Here is a 17,490-nt window from a genome sequence, read left to right on the forward strand (position 1 = left end):
TCTAAAGCAAAACTTACTGTGCACAAAGACAGTTTAACTTTTTCAACTTGTGAAATATTTTTAACTAGCCACAAGAAAAGGGGAGAAAAAGGATAACTGTTTTTGGCTGTTTGATCGCTGCTCATAAAAAGTTTCTACATTATCTGGTCTACTGACTATACTTTAAGCAAAGATGAAAAAATTACCTCAGTCTCACTGGGTGGCTTGCATGCCATATTCTCTAGTCCACACTGTGGGTGGCCTGATCCTGTTAAAAGTTGTCTTTGTAACATAATTGTTTTATCTAAATAATGTTTAAATTCTGTTGAAATTTTAAAGGCCTAGTAGAAAAACCTAGTCAAGATAGCCGTTTTCACCACATGCTTTCAAATGCAGAACACTAAATTTCTATGAGTTGAGAAAAAATATATTCCCTTCTTCCCACCAAACCACATAATGGTGGCTAAATGAAGTATTTGAAATCTGATTAGGGTTAAAACATTTTTCTTCAAAGAAAATTAAGTATTTATCATTTAAAAATATAAACTTCATGATTTGAGGCTTCATAAATGAAAAGATACATAAATGCCACTAAATATTTTTAAAAGATTGATTACTTATATGTGGGCTGTGGATGTTAAATTCCCAAGCACTTTTTTTTTTGCACAATAAAAGAATTTGGGACAAAAGTATATGAGTTCAAAATTAGACTTTACTCACTGTTTTTAAATGTAAGAAAGAAATACCAACTAATAATTTTAACTCCTCTAGAAAGTATGAAAACAAGTACGAGTAGAAAATTCATTTATCATTAAATAAAATTAACATTGTATAGAGAAAAATTTATAGGCAGAAATTATAAACTATAAAATTATAATTTATAAAGAAATGTATATGTGGAGAATTTTAATATATGCACATAGAGAAATATGCTATGAAATCATAATTTTAATTTATAATTTCTATCCATAAATTATTATTGTTATGAATTTTACCACGTTCACAATAAAATTTTGGGAGTTTATAACTCTTTGATAACTGGATGATTTTATCACTAATAAAATAAATGAAAGCAGTGAAACTAAGCAGATAAAAATCAACAACAGCTCACAAAATGCATTTTACGTCTTTATTCTCTAGGGCTAACTAATAAGAAAAACAAAACCACTAAACTCAGTGGTGGTGTTCTCACACGAAGTGACACTGCAGATAAGCCATCAGTCAGACATCTGCCATGTCTCCCAAGAATAATTTCCCCCACATACCAATCCATCCACATCTTTACTCCACCTTCTCACACGGAGAACACCCAACTTTAAGGCAGCTGGCAGGGGTTGGAACAACTACTGTGTGACTTAGGTCTTACAGGTTGCAGAACCAATCTAGACAACTCTGGACCTGAAAGCTGGTTGTTTCTCCTCACGAGGGCTGTCACAACACCAGCTCACTGGACTGTGACTATCATCGTCTCAGTTACAGATGCACCACAAGCACCAAGAGCAAGGCTGCTATAATGGCACTGGGCTGCCACTGTCATAGGTCAACAAGAGCTGTAAAATTTTCCTCAATGTAAGAAGGAGAACATGGATAAACCTGTAGGGTATTATGCTAAGTGAAATAAGTCAGAGACAGACAAATACTACCTGGTATCATTCATATATGAAATCTAAAACAAAAACAAAAACAAAACTCCAATCATAGAAAAAGGGAGGAATGGTGGTTACCAGGGGCTGGAGGGTGGGGGGAATGGGGAGATGTTGATCAAAGGCTACAAACTTCCAGAAAGAAGACGAATACATTCTGAGGATCCAGTGCAGAGTATTGTGAATACAGTTAACAATACATATCATATACTTGAAAACTGCTTGGAGTAAATCTCAAATGTCCTCACCACAAAAAACAAACAATGATGTGATGTGACGGAGGTGTTAGCTAATGCTAAGTCGGTAACCATACTGCAAGATACAAGTGTAGCAAACCAACGTGATGTATACCTTACATTTACACAATGCTATATGTCAATTATAGCTCAACAAAGCTGAAAAAAAAAGACAGGAAGAAAAGACACTATCACACTGCACACTTACTAGTCAAACTCTTATCTCCCTATTGATATTCTATCCTTAATAATGAAAAAAAATTAATTGTACCAGGAACTCCGGTCATCTAGAAAAACTAGTCATATAATTCTAATGATATCTTATAATTTCAAGTATGTTTATTAAAGTAAGCATTATACTTTCTCTTATTTTGAAGTGACCCAAGGCACTGACACCTGAGTCTGTAGATGACAGAAGTGACTTTTAACCTACGCTCTCTGTTTGGGGATGAAGGTGAATGAAGGAGTGCCCCCACAACACACACACACCACAACACATTTTATTCCAAGAACAGGCAAGGTGAATGAGATTAGGAAAGGAAACATTAAAGTACCTAGCAATTTAAAGTAACTTTAAAATATACATTTAAATTCATAGCAAAACCAGGATCGCAAAGAGACCTAATAACCTACCGTATGTGTCTCAGTTTCTCTCAACAGATTTCAGAAAATAACCAGATACACTGCCATCTATAACATGATGATATTACATGCATAGCATCATCACCAAAAGTTCATGCTTGTTTAGAGAGCCATACCTGACACTGAAATTCTATAGCACTACCGAAAGTACAGAGAACTAGGATCTTGGGAATGAGAAAAGGGTTCCATACTGCTCCCAAGAGCCACTGTTCCCATTTCCTCAAATTCTATTCAGTAATCTCAAATTGATAGCTTGAAATCAATCATGATGGGAAAATTTGGACATTGGAAATGCTAATATTAAAGTTAGTTTTCTTTTTCTTTTCTGGAATGCTATTTGTTAAACATTTACCAGCACACCACTAAGTCAATTCCTTTTTTTACAAACTTGGCTCAATATTCCTTAGCGGTTTAAGACCTTGTCTTTCTTCTCTTCATTTTACACAAAGGATTTGGGTCAAATTATTCAATCCTGTTAAATTCAACTATCATATCTATGTTGGTGACTCCAAAATCATATATACCTTGTGATGTCAGTTAGCTTAAGACTAATTTTGAAAGAAGACACAGCGCTTGTGCACATAAGCACAACACACACACACACACACACACACACACACACACACACACAGGAATACTACTCAGCCATAAAAAAGAATGAAATCTGGCCATTTGCAACAGGATGGACCTTGAGGGTATTATGCTAAATGAAAGAAGTCAGACAGAGAACGACAAATACCATACGACTTCACTTATATGTGGAACCTAAAAAACAAAACAGACAAAACAAAACCCAGACTCATCAACACAGAGAATGGACTGATGGTTGGCAGAGGGGAGGAAGGCTGGGAGCAAAGTGGGTGAACGGGATCAAGAACCACAAACTTCCAGTTTTAAAGTAAGTCGTGGGGATGTAATAAATGGCATGGGTCAATAATAGTGTATTTTTTTAAAAGGACTAATCTTTACATATACTTTCCTAAACATACAATAATTTTTATTAATGAATACTCATCACAAAGAAGTTCCTTATTCTGAACCATCCCAAAGATAATTCAATCAGCCTTGGCTGTTTTAAGGGGATCCCATGAGAGCATTTCTTGTGACAGCCCAGCATCATCCTATTACCAACTTAGTCCCTTAGAGGAACCCTGAGGATTTCCCTTTAAGTGAACCCTGGCAGGAGAGCTAAGGAGGGCAATAATCCGGAGCACGTCAGCTGTAGGGGACTTAGGGCAGGACCCTGAATCTAGACAGATAGCTGGTCAGGTTTTAACATGAAGGACAGTAGAAGCTGGACAATCAACTCTTAGGCCCTCAGTTCGCCTCTCTTTGGCAAGAACTGAAGAAGAGGAAGAAAAGAATGAATATGCCGTGGAGGAAGAAAAAACATTTTAGCCTCTATGGATACCTTATAACCTAAAAAGAGTTTGGGGAAGCTTTGGTGGGTAGCATAAAGACATACTAGACATACATACAATATGGAGTGCTTACTCTATGCTAGGTGCTATTTTAAAAACTTAGTATGTCTTCTAAATTCTTCTTAATTATTCTAAAAAGATATTAATTCTTAATTCACTTAAACTTGTTTATGTCCCTAAAACAGGCACTATTCTTATCCCCATTTTATAGTACAAGCAACTGAAACAAAGAGAGGTTATTCAATTTGCTCAATGTGACACACACACAGGATATAGTGAGAGCTAGAAAGATATTCATGGGTACAACCCTCAGGAATCGCAAACTCAACAAATTATAAGTTGAACTGAATATTTACCTCTTTACTCTTCTCCTCATGCCCCAAACCTGCTCCTTCTTGCTCTACTTGAGGCCAGAATCTGAAAGTCATTACTGACTACTACTATTCTTCCTACTTCCCACAGCAAACTGGTAACCAAATACTGCCCGTCTCATCTCCCTAACAACTCTCATCTTGCCATTCGCTCTACCTTCATCACCTCTGTTTCAGTTAAAAGTCCTCAGCACTTCATTCTTACATGACAACTGTGCGCGTCTATCTGATGCCTCTTCTTGTCTCTAGTTTAGCTCTCTCCTAATCCATTCTCTATGCAGATGGCAGAATATTCTTTAAAAAGTTTATAATGTCTCTTCTTTATTTAAAATCCTTCAATGGCTCACCAAAAGTCTTCAGGATAAAGACAAATTCTACTACACCACACAGAAAGCTTATCCTAAGCAGACCCCCCTCTACCTTGCAGTCCTACATCTCACATCTGCACACTACCATACTGGATCCTGGTTCCTGGTCTGTAGGAGGTCTCCTCTGAGGTCAGGGACTTCCTCCTCAGGTGGGTTGCCCTGTCGGAATACCTGCATCCACTTGGCTGCCCACACGCCAATCTCTGCTTGCCTGGATAATTCCTACTCATCTTTGAAGGCTCACATGACCCTCTCCTGAGATTCTCTCACTCCACTTTTCAATAAGGTACATCTTGTGCAGGCTCCAGATGCACCCCAGGATTACCACCAGCAGACAATCATCATACCATAATTTAATCACCTGCTTATCTGTGTTCTCCATTAGACTATAAACTCTAAGGAATAATGCGTAAGTACTATCTTCATATCCCTGATGGAACTAACATGTGCTCAATAAACCCTTACAGAGAAAAGGACTAAAACCAAGCCTCTGAAACAGTACCCAGTATTCCTTCTACTTAGAGAGGTGGTGCAGTACAGTACAAGCCCCTTTTGGCACGGTGTACAGAACTGCATAAAAGGCTATGCAAGTTGAAACCAAGCAAACAATCTTAAAAATTAATGGGAAAATTACGATTGTTCTGCGACTTTGAAAAATTTTTGTTGCAACATTAAAAACATGCTTACTGTTGGTCATAAATAAGAAAATGAAAAAAAAGTAAAACCAATATTTACTTAGTTCTCTATGATGATTTAAAATATTAGAAACATTGAAAATACAAGTGCTCTATTTCTTTGCAAAAAAATTATCAAGATTGCTTGCTTTTATTCATCTTAAAATTTATAATACATATCAAGCATCTTCTCTATACTTTGATAAATTATCATACTCCTTTCTAGATTTATCCTTTGTACTCTGAATGTCATTGGTTGTCTCTGAGCACTCCTTTAAGCATCACTTCCCCTAGGATGTCTTCATCCTTTTCTTCATCCTTTCCTCATTTCCACTGATAAATTCACCTTTATCCAGTTCCTCTGGCTGCACAGCTCGAGTCTCCTGAACAGCAGCAGTGCGTACATCCCCGTCAGCTGCTGCTTCTGTAACTCCAGTCATGGTAGATTTGAATTTCACTTACACTGTTACCACTTTTTTTTTTTTAATGCACTTTCATCTTTGTGGGCCAATCCCCTCTTTTGATTATCTATTTCTATAAAAAGCCACATGAGTTTATGTCTGGGGGACAAGGAGTCCACACATCTATATGCTTGTTGTCTGTGTGTCAATATATGTATAGTGACCGGTCACAGACAGACTCTGAAGAAAAAGAGGTTAACTACTCACTGATCATCTCTCACATCTCTTATTTATGGAGTGATTTGTGGACTAAACAACTGGCAACCACTTTTGTACTTTATGCGATTATGACAAATATACTGTGATAATGGAAATCTGAACTGTGTTGCTGGGGGACAGGTGTATTTAACCAAACTGTGGTGACTGAAATTCATGCCTATCAAAACCACGCACAGCAAGCTCTGTTGATAGTTGAAAGTACAGATTTGAAGCCAGATTTCTAGATATAAATCCCAGCTCTGTCACTTACTACTGTATGACTTTAGAGAACTCATTTAATCTTTCTGGGCTTCAGTTTTTTTGTCAATAAAATGGAAATAACAGGGGTGCTTGGGTGGCTCAGTCGGTTAAGCATCTGCCTCTTGATTTCAACTCGGGTCTTGATCTCAGGCTCGTGAGTTCAGGACCCTAATTAGGCTCTCCACTGGGTGTGGTGTCTACTTAAAAAAAAAATAGATACAACAGCATAAGCCTCATAGAGAAGTAAATACACAGAGAATGTTTAAAGCAATACCTGACCCTTAGTGAGCACTGCAAAAGTTTTAACTATTAACCACCACAGCTGCTACTATAAATACTTACATAACATGTCTATACCTGCACTGTCTAACATGTAGCTACCAGCCACATAGGGCTATTTCAATTTAAAGTTAAATTTATTAAAATTAGGGGCGCCTGGGTGGCACAGCGGTTAAGCATCTGCCTTCGGCTCAGGGCGTGATCCCGGCGTTATGGGATCGAGCCCCACATCAGGCTCTTCTGCTATGAGCCTGCTTCTTTCTCTCCCACTCCCCCTGCTTGTGTTCCCTCTCTCTCTGGCTGTCTCTATCTCTGTCGAATAAATAAATAAAATCTTTAAAAAAAAAAAAAAAGTTAAATTTATTAAAATTAAATAAAAATTAAAAAATCAATTCCTCAGTAATATAGCTACATTTTAAGTGCTCAATAACTAAAGTCCTATTGGAGAGCGCTATTCTATTCTCTTGGAATAAGTTAAGGACATAGGGCTGGATATGTAAATTTGATATAAATTAATAGTCATCCCTTTATCCCTGGCTTGAAATCAAGAGGGAATTATTAGGTTCAAAGCCAAATATAAAAAACACATGTCAAGGAAAATGAAAAAATTTCAATTTGAAAGGCGTCAATATTGATATATTCTGAATGGACTAAGTTTCTTATAGTTAACATTACCCTTTAGAAACTTAAAGTGAAAAAGGTTGCCCTTTTGAATTTTGAAAACTTTCATTTAAAATAACTGAGGAAAAACACATAAATTGGCATATAATTATACATATGATTAAAGCATTAATAATAATCTCAGCAAACTAAACTATATTCATACTCATCTATTCTTTCCTTCCTTTCCAAAAGAAAAGAAATTAAATTTTCCATAGTACTTCTGTAATTTTTTTTGAGAGAGAAAGCACGTGCATGAGCTGGAGGGAGAGGGGCAGAGGGAGAAGAGAGAATCTTAAGGAGGCTCCACGTCAGGTGGGGCTCAATCTCAAGACCCTGAGATCATGACCTGAGCTGAAACCAAGAGTCTGACACTTAACCAATTGAGCCACCAGGTGCCCCTCTATAATTTTTTTCCCCCTGATTCTCCAGCTTCCGAACTATGATACAACCACCTGGACAAAGGACATGTGTACAGGGCAGGGGCTGTATGTCTTACATCTTTGTATCTCACACTGAACCAAACATGGTACTTTTACAAAACCAGTCTTAAAGAAATGTTTGTCATGTTGACCTGAATTAGCAAAACCTTATCCTAAGATAGCAAGCGTCAACATCAAGTTCATAAAAAATGTTTCCAGAAAAAAGAAAGAGTTATAAAAAGGAATACACTTTAAGAAAAATTTTTACAGCAGAAAGTCCTGAAGGAGAGTCTCATAAAGAAATGACTAGTTAAGCCCAACTTTATCAAAGAAGAGTAAACCTCAATAAAGTTAAAATGACACATTTCTAGATAAAGCTTGTGGTTATAAAGGAATAAAGGTAAAATAATTTCCCTTACAAATTTTATACCACAAGTTCCAAGGGAAGGTTTCCTAAAGTACTCTTTAAAAGAAAAAAATTATGTTAACATACTATGCTAAACCTAACACATGAAACAGATCTTAATTTTTTCCAAACCTTAATAAGTATCTATTTTCTCTTACTGATACAACAATATAATTACAATATCAGCTTGTTCTTATAAATCACTGTTTTAAAGTCACTGAAATAATATCATTTTTATTTTTACAGATATCATGGTTTGATGACAAGTTCTCCAGTGAAAATAGCATCCCTGAGTAGAAATTCCTTTCCAAGACCTTAAAATGTCTGACTATACTAATATAGAAATAGCTTTAGTAAATGTTTATTTGAGTTGAATTCAGAATATATTAATTTCAGCTACACTGGTGACTTGGTTCTCAGACAAAAACAAGGCAAAATCTCAAGGCAAAACAACAACAACAACAACAACCCACCACCACCACCACCAGATGGAAAATTAAAGTGCTGCTAAACTCATAAATTTAGGATGAAATCAAAGTACTCAAATTCTACCAAGGAAAGCCTACATCAAATTAAAGCTTTTTTCCAGAAAATATTTTATCAGGGATCCTGGGAGTTTAAAAACATTTACCAAAAAAAATTTCAGAAAGTTATCACAGGAATAAATTAAGCCAGAAGTCCAAAACTAACTCAATATCATAGTCCTGCATTCACAGAATCACTAAAGATCTGATGTGAGGGTTCTTAAATGTTTTAGCTATTCTTAACCCTATTTTATGGGGAAACCATTTGCTATACTTATATTTAAAAACAAGGAAATTCCCCTGGGCACTACTGCTCTTTGTCAAATGTTTACTATATGAGTGAAAGAGGATAATGTACTTTTAAGCTGCTAATATTATAATAGGAATTGATTCATCTGATAAGTTTCTTCCACATTATTAGGATCAGTAGCTGGGAACTAGAATGTCAGGGGGGAAAAAAAGATATAAGGGAAGTGGGTGGGACCCAAAACTTTGTATATGTCAGGTTTTGTTGGCATACAATTTTTACAAAATGTCTCTTAAATATGAAGCTGCCTTAAATTCACTTTGGAAAAAGGCATGGTATAGATAAATCAATGACATGTAAGTGTCTGTCATTCTAGGAGCTGATATTATTTGCTGTAACACTGTTAGATACATGAAGATGTGTTTCAGGGATCTGGTCAATGGCAATCCTGCCTATTGCTTCGGCACTTTCCTCTCTTTGATAATGTTATTTATATACTGGTCTCTTTTATGGTAGCAAGTTTCACTCTTTAGAAGCATATGGCTTATTTTCAAATTATGATTTCTTATAAATAAAATGCAAACAAAACAGAACATTCATTTTCAATGTTTTTACTCTCCTTTATATTTATTAAATCATTACTATTTAGAAATAAATATTAAAATGCAACTCACTGCCTGTTCTGTGAAACCAGGTCCAAGAACTATATTAAAGCTTGTTATAAAGTCCATAAATAGTTTTGGGTAGTAGGACAAAACTTACTGTTCAGAACATTCTCCAGTTTTTGCGTCATGGATCCTTCTACTTTTTCCGTTCCATCCGCTTCTAGTTTTTGATGGATAGCTAGAAAAAACATCTAGTTAAAGTGTGTGCTATTTTAGTGGGTGGGAAGACATTACATCAAAATGACATTTTTAAACAACTTTAAAAAATGGTCATATTATTTTCACTGCTGGAAAGAAGCACAAACATGCAAAAACTCTGCAAAGTAACCAGCAGACACCAGTTTACGTTACTCATAGTTTAATACTATTAAAATAGTAAAATAATACATGTACTCAGTCATCTGATCATCAAGGTTGAGTGGTAAAAACGGTTAAAATAAAAAAGAAAAGTGAGATTTAAGTAACTAATATCTTTGATATTTGGCCATAGGAAAGTCATTTTTATTTCTCAGTTTCACCATCTACAAAATAGAAATACTAGTATTTGAAGCATATCAACCTCAAAATATTTCATTTCAGCCTTGGACAAACCATGGCAAAATACACATTATTCATGTTCTCTTCATTTCTATTATTTCCTTGGAATTTCTCAAGTAACATCCACCAATATATCAATTTGTGGATATACAAATTATACTATGTTTGCATGGTTCTGATAAACGTTATTTAAAAAATCACTTAAAATTTATATTTAAAAAAATGTTTTACCTGTATTTTAAAAACCTAGGGTAGGTTTTAAGCAGAGCAAATCGAGGCTTACCTAGGTGAAGCACTAAGAAATTTTTCAAAATGAAATCACCAAATATAATTTCAAATTCAAAATTCTGACATAATAAAAATAATAAAACTAGCAAAGCAAACATTAGTTGAGCCACGACCATAAATTAAGGACAATGATAAATTTCTAATGCATCTTGCTCATCTGGTAAGAAGTCAATGATATATGTTCTAATATCATTTCTATTTCACAGAGGAGAAATCCATTGCTCAGGGAAATTAAATAAGTTCACCAACGTCACAAAGCCAAATCCCAAATTTGAACTCACACTGTCTGATCCCAGAACAAAAAACTTCACCCCATATTGCCTGTATTGCATAGGCAAGCAACTTAACCTGGCTAAGCCTGTTTTCACACCTGTAGAATGAAAATAATAGACTTATTATGTTAGTTGAGAACTGCATTCAGCTGCAAATAAATGAAACCTCTCTCCAAAATAATAGCTGCTAAACACCCAGGATTTTATTCTTTCACATAACTTCCTTTAGCAAAATTTCAAATATAAGATGTGTAACTCCATGGGCTTCACAGCCAGTACAATGAAATTAACATCACTGTGATAGTAGCTATTCTCCAACATGCAAAGAGAATGTCAAACTCTTCTTAAAAGGATTTTACAGGTTCTGCATCAACCCATCAGTTATGAGTGGTAGATTTATTGTGGGAGGGGGGAGCAGGGTGTGGTCTGCTTAGGCCAAAAAAAAAAAAAGTTTCGTTTTAATCAATCACTGTTTGATTTGTTTCCTTTGACTCACTGATTAGACAATTCTGGGTAAAATTCAGTGCTCAAATGCACTGTAAAAATATTCTCAATGCATAATAACATCTACTTTTCTGCTTCTTTTAATTACTTTCTAATTTTGGTCCTGTCCTTTTTTAATACCTTTTTTTAGAGCAATTTCAAATTTTGTTTGAAATTTATAAACAGACTGCTTCTCTATTAAAGAAACACTTTTAAAGAAAGAAAAAGAAATACATCTGGGGGAAAAAAAATCAGCCAGTATATTCTTAATTGTCTTGGTTGATTCACGAGTGAAAAGAAAGTTCTTTATTTAATGTTTCAAATTTGGATTATGTGGTGACAGTGACATAAAATGTTTCCACATATCAAAACCTAAACTTAACTTGAACTTATTAAGTTAAATGGAAAATAACTTCCCTATCTTTAAAGAAAGGAGATAAAAATGCCAAAAATATAAAAAAGCTAAACTAAAAACACTGCTCACACTATTAATACATTTAAAGGCTGGTGTAATTTTCTGACAATCTTATTGCAAAAGAACACATGGCACACATTTCATTTTATTAAGGGGGCATTGCATAAGGTTCTTCCATGGCAGTAAGACATTGCGTCTTATAGCAGCCCTGCTTCAAATGGTGCTTTCTACGTCAAAACCATTAAAGGAAATCATGCGGCCACATTTCTGTTGCTGACAAAACCCATCACTGATCAGCAGCAGGTCAAAACGAGGTAAGCCTGGCTCCCCTCAGCTCAGTTTACAGCCGTTTTTTGCTGACAAAGCAGCTTCCTGCCGCCCATCTCCACCACAGCAGAGCCACTGTCAAGCTGTCAGCCAAGCATGAGGACCGAGAGACACTGGGATCTGATAAAGGCAATCCTATTTTCCAGAAAATTAAACCAAATAACCCAATGTCTGGTTCACTTGACCTTTTATTTTCTCTAAAAACATTTTTAAATAGTATAACTCAATAAGCAACTTGGTCCATGATCACAGGTTTGTTATTGTTTCTAATCTATTAAAACTTAAATATGTGAAGCAGTTGAACACCATAAAATTGTATTTGGGAAACAAAAAAAGTATGTATATAAAAGTTCTAGTCAAAGAAAAATCAAAGTTATAGAAAGACTGCCTAGTGATTCACTGAAATTGTTTTATTTAACTCTTATTAAAGGTGGACATCAAATTTGCAGATTTCAATTAAAAATTCAAAGTATCTGTCTATGCATTTATACAATGCCATTATTAAATGAGGCACTGAGAAATGCCGTGTGTTTACAGGCAATGTCTATAAGGATTTATGTCAGGTACACTGTGATCCACATACTCTGACCACTATATATTACTACTAGCCTATGAGACAGGAATATTCAAACTAGGCCAGAGACTAGCAAACTGTGTCTATAAAGAACCACATAGTAAATATTTTAGGCTTTGGGGGCCACCTAGGGCCTCTATCACATATTCTACTTCTCTCTCTTTTTTTCCCAAACAAATCTTGAAAAACACAGCCATCTTTAGCTCCTGGCCTGTAAAAAGATGGGCCATGGCCAAATTTGGCCCACATGCCAACCTCTGAGGATAATACTTACTAAAATAGAAGACTAAGAAGAGTTAGAATGAGGTGTCTTAAAAATTTTAATTTGTAGAAATCTTTTCAAACATTTAGTTCCTACTTCTTATTCTACCAAATTTTTATGAGAGTGACAAAATTTTATAAATTACATTAAAATAGGTTGGGTAATCTATGAATCCTTCTTTTCCTCAGTTATATGGAAAAAAAAATAAATAATAAAATAAAACTATTACATAGAAGTTTAGCTAAAAGGTGTAAAGGATTCTCACTTAGAGAACTGGATCCTTGATAAACATACCTGCCTATAACCTTTATATACCAATAGACACTTACAACAGAATGTGCCAAAAAATCAGTTATGGCTTACACTGCCTCAAGTAGCAGCAATAAAAGTAACATGAGAGGAAAGGTCAATTGTGTATTGAGCAACACGTGTTATTTACTCTGCTTTGGCCTCTTTGCTCAGGTATTCTTTAGTATAACATAAATAAAAGTAATTCATACAGTTTTGGTCCATAATTGTTCTTAAAGGATCAAGTAATAATGCTGGAATTGGCAATAAAACAAACAAGGGATTGGACAGGTGACAAGCTCGGGGAGCAGTCTGGGAAACAGTCACCAAAACAAAGGAGATGATCAGAAGGCACTGAGGAACTGAAGAAGGCCTTTAATGATATGAAAAGCTCCACAAACATGACTGTGGCCTGCAAAAACTCATGTGAACAGTAACTGGTAAGAAACTAGGCTCATCAAAACTTCAAGGAATGAAGAGAATGGCAGAGTGGCTGCCATGGAAAAGTAACACCAATTGCTGGGAATATTTTTGCAGGATATAGTAAAGTAAAAGCTACAATAAACACACTGAGGTTAACACTAGCAGATAAGTTATACCAGACATACCTGTCAAGTTCTAATTAAAATATTTATGGATATACACAGGAAAAAGCAAACTGACAGCAGCATAAAAACTTAAAGATACATAAAAGCTATACTGTCTACCTGAGCAGGATGGTTGGAAAAACACCCTTGGATGCATATGAAACAGTCCACTCAATCAAAGAGAACACAGATGATATCAAGAAGACCAGCGAAAGGTGTTTATTTATACTCTGTCATCTCTATTGAGCCTAGTTCAGATAAGAAACATCTAATTTTTCATAACTATCTTCAGGACTGTAACTCTGCTCCCCCATTTTTCTTACCTCTAACAACTCCTTTTCCTTTACAACCATTTAGAGACCACATTTCCCAATACCCAGTATAGCAGGAAACAGAAGGAAACTAGTTGAGGCATACGACTGGGCAACTTAGCAGTGTAAACTGAAAAACAGAAAAAGTTCTGGGTACCACACAGGAGAGCAGAAAGAAAGGAGTAATATTTTTATACAGAGTTATCCTGAAACAAACAATAAATGGTATCTGACATAACAAAGGAAGTGTTAAAAACTGAAGATATGAGTCTACAGATTCTAAAAGCTTATCAAGCATTGGGAAAAATAAAGATAAGACTTATATTCTAATATATCCTGAAAAAGTGTGTTCTTTTTAAAATTCAAATCAAAACAAATATATCTTTTAACCATTTAGGGAGACAGAAAAACAATCAATTCCTCCATAAGTAATAAAGAATTACATTGGCTCAGGATTTCTCTCTATAACAGTAAAGGACACTGGGATCAATTCAGAAAACAATTCTCTTATAGCCAAGAGGTAGTTCATGTATGAAAGCAAGAGACATTTCCAGACATGCAAGAATTCAAAAGCTCTAGCACAAAACATATATCCACTGTTGAAAACAAAAAATTCATATATAGAAAAGACAAAATATAAAATGACTGGCAATAAAAATTAAAGCCAATTAAGTTTATATGAGTATATGGTAAATTTTAATTAACTATGGTAAATATGCTATAAAATTAAATGCAAAAGACAAAAATAAACCTAAAAACGTAATAATAAAATGAAAAAGAAAAGGTAAAATGAAAAGGTAAAATAAAAAGCTAGCTAACTTTAGGTTAAATTAAGATCAGGAAAAAGGAAAGAGCATAAGAAATAAAGATGTCCTAGACCGTTGTCATACACAACAGGAGTCGAAAGACAACCTATGATAGAATTTAAAAACATTTCTTCCAAATCTGGAAGATTTGCAACCAACATGGTCTATATGGTACAAAGAGAAAAATGAAAACCAAAAAATATGATACAGCAATAAAACAAAAGGATAAAAATGTCAGTTATGACAAATGTACATAGCTTAAATTCTTCTATTAAAAGGCAAAGACTCTCAAAAAGGCATGAAAACATAAAAATCCTACCACATGTTGCTTAGAAGAAAGACGCCAAAATCAAATTTCTAAAGGTTAAAAATAATATGACGTATATTAGGCAAATGCATACAAAAGGAAGGGTATGAAATATTAATGTTATCAGGTAGTAAAGAATTTAATCTTGCCCCAAAAGAGGTCTGCCCTTTACCCTCAGCTCCTGAGAGTTTACCTCTAAGCTCTTTGAATTCTTACTTGATCAAAGTGTCTTTGTTTATTTGGGGGCACCGGGCCAAACCAGATAGTCTAACAATGTGGTTTATGGTGAGGACTCTGGGTCACTCAGCATTAGCTCAACCTCCAAAGGTACTAGAAATGGAGGTCAGCCATTGGAACAGTCAATTATGTCTACGTGACAGAGCTCCAGTAAAAACTATGAACACCAAGGTTTGGAAGAGATTCCCTGGATGGCAATACTCCACGTACACTGTCTCACATCACACCAGGAAAATCAATGCCATCCATGACCCAACCACGAGAGGGCAACTTTCACTCCATGCACAGAGCTTTCCTGGATTGTGCCCTTTTCCTTTGGCTGATTCTAATCTATATCTTTTCACTATAGTGAACCATCACTGTGAGAAAAACAGCCTTCAGTGAGTTCTGTGAGTCATTGTAGCAAATTATCAAACTTGTAGGTGGTCTCGAGAATTGCTCCTAATTTCACAGCTATCATTATTACATTGTAATACTATAATAATTTTAAGAGAATTCAAGCCACCAAAAGTTACAAAGGAAACATGTTTTACCTACAAATAAAAACTGGCAGAATCAAAATTAAAGTGGGAGATTTCTCTGACATGTTTATTATAAATAACCTAGGTTTAAATAATCAGGCATTGATAATATATCAAACAGTGTGCCCTGATGAGAACATGTCCTCCCTTCCCATTTTTATCTTGGCACAGTGACAGAAGATTGACATTTATTAAGAAACACAATTTCTTTTCATAATGTTACACTAGACACTAACTTTAAAAAACAAATCCACTACGAACTACTAAATCTAAGAGGAAAATTAAATATTCAAATATTAAAAACACAAGAAAGGGTATCCCTAAAGAATTAATGTAAATAAAGGAAGTAGAACACAAATTGAACTGATAATGAGAGGGGCCTATAACATAGATTTTAAATGATTTAAAAATTATAACACAATGCTAAAAATGGAAATCTTGAGGAAACAGAATTTCAGGGGAAAACCAAATCAAAATAAACAGGACACAGAGAGTAGAAATTTCAGAAGTTTAAAACATGTATTTTCAAAAAATATATACACACATACACGTGCAACTACCAGTATCCATCCCACTGGAACCCACTTATCCACCATAGTGTCTCTAAAGGAGGAACACACAGACACTAACGGCCTCCTGATATAATATAACAGAAAGGACACACTACCATGTATGATCAAAAATGTTGAAAAGCAAATCTAACCTAATGTCCAAAGAGATAAGTCCAGGTAATACAATGAGAGTAAAATAAATTAAATGACACCGTGAGGAAGTAATCAGTCAAATTCAGAGTATGGGATATCCTATAGGACAAAGAGCTTCATCTCTTCAACAAATCAGTTGCATGGGAGGAAAAAAAAAAAAAGCCAAGGCAGCAAAGGTAAGTGGATTGTTCTAGTTTAAAAGAGGCTTAAGAGACTTAAAAAAAAAAAAAAAGAAAGAAAAAAAGAAAGGCCTGGACCTAATCTGAATCTTGATTTGGACAAACCAACAACTAAGAAAGTAGGAGGGTAACTGGGGGAAATTTGAATATGGAACGGGAATTAGATCATATTGAAGAATTACTGAAACTTTTTTGGTTGTGATAATGGCATTCTGGTGATGTAGGTCAAGGTCCTTATTTGGGGGAATCATACTTTAGTACGTAGGAGGGAAATGTCATGCTGCTTTAGACTCACTGCTTGAGATAAGTAACATACAAACCAACCATTCTCCAAAAGCATCAATGAAGCAAGTATGAAAAGATATTAGTAACTTATTCTAGCTGACAGTTATATAGGCATGACTGTACTATTCTACTTTTAACATGTTTGAAATTTTTTCATAACAGAAAAGTAAAACAAATTACCTGAGCAAATAATTTATTAGTTCTTTCAACAAATTAGCTTTTTCAGATTTCCAACCTGTAATTCCTAACCTACATAACCCATCACACAGTACCTACATATATATACACACATACAGATCCATGTGCTTCTATGGAACATGAACACCAAAACCCGACCAAAAAAGCATTTTAAAAAAACTATAGATCAATTTTGCTTAAGACAATAGGCAGAAAAATCTCTGAGGAACTACTAATAAATCAAATGCTATAGTATATTAAAATAATTGCCCAGAGGAGCACTCTAAAGAATAAAGGAGGTTTCTAGCATACACAACTGTATACACACTATAACTCCAATTTTGAAATATGTACTCATATAAGCTAACAAAAAGACCAAAAGGAAATACATCAAAATGTTAATGTCATTAACTCTACAACGGGATTACAAGTAGTCTCGGCTTATTATTTATTTACTATTTTTTGTAATATAC

General features: G+C 34.9%; 1 protein-coding gene across 3 annotated transcripts in view; it reads right to left on the reverse strand.

The window, feature by feature from the left end:
• The window catches only part of EXOC2 (exocyst complex component 2), a 248,708-nt gene that overhangs the window by 151,501 nt on the left and 79,717 nt on the right, over nucleotides 1–17,490 (reverse strand). For all 3 annotated transcript variants that reach the window (XM_026511359.4, XM_026511361.4, XM_044388711.3), the window contains one exon: nucleotides 9,555–9,635. In XM_026511359.4, coding sequence (XP_026367144.1) covers nucleotides 9,555–9,635 — 81 coding nt within the window. The remainder of the gene's footprint in view (nucleotides 1–9,554; nucleotides 9,636–17,490) is intronic.

Source organism: Ursus arctos, unplaced genomic scaffold (assembly GCF_023065955.2).
Source record: "Ursus arctos isolate Adak ecotype North America unplaced genomic scaffold, UrsArc2.0 scaffold_31, whole genome shotgun sequence".
Classification (NCBI taxonomy): domain Eukaryota; kingdom Metazoa; phylum Chordata; class Mammalia; order Carnivora; family Ursidae; genus Ursus; species Ursus arctos.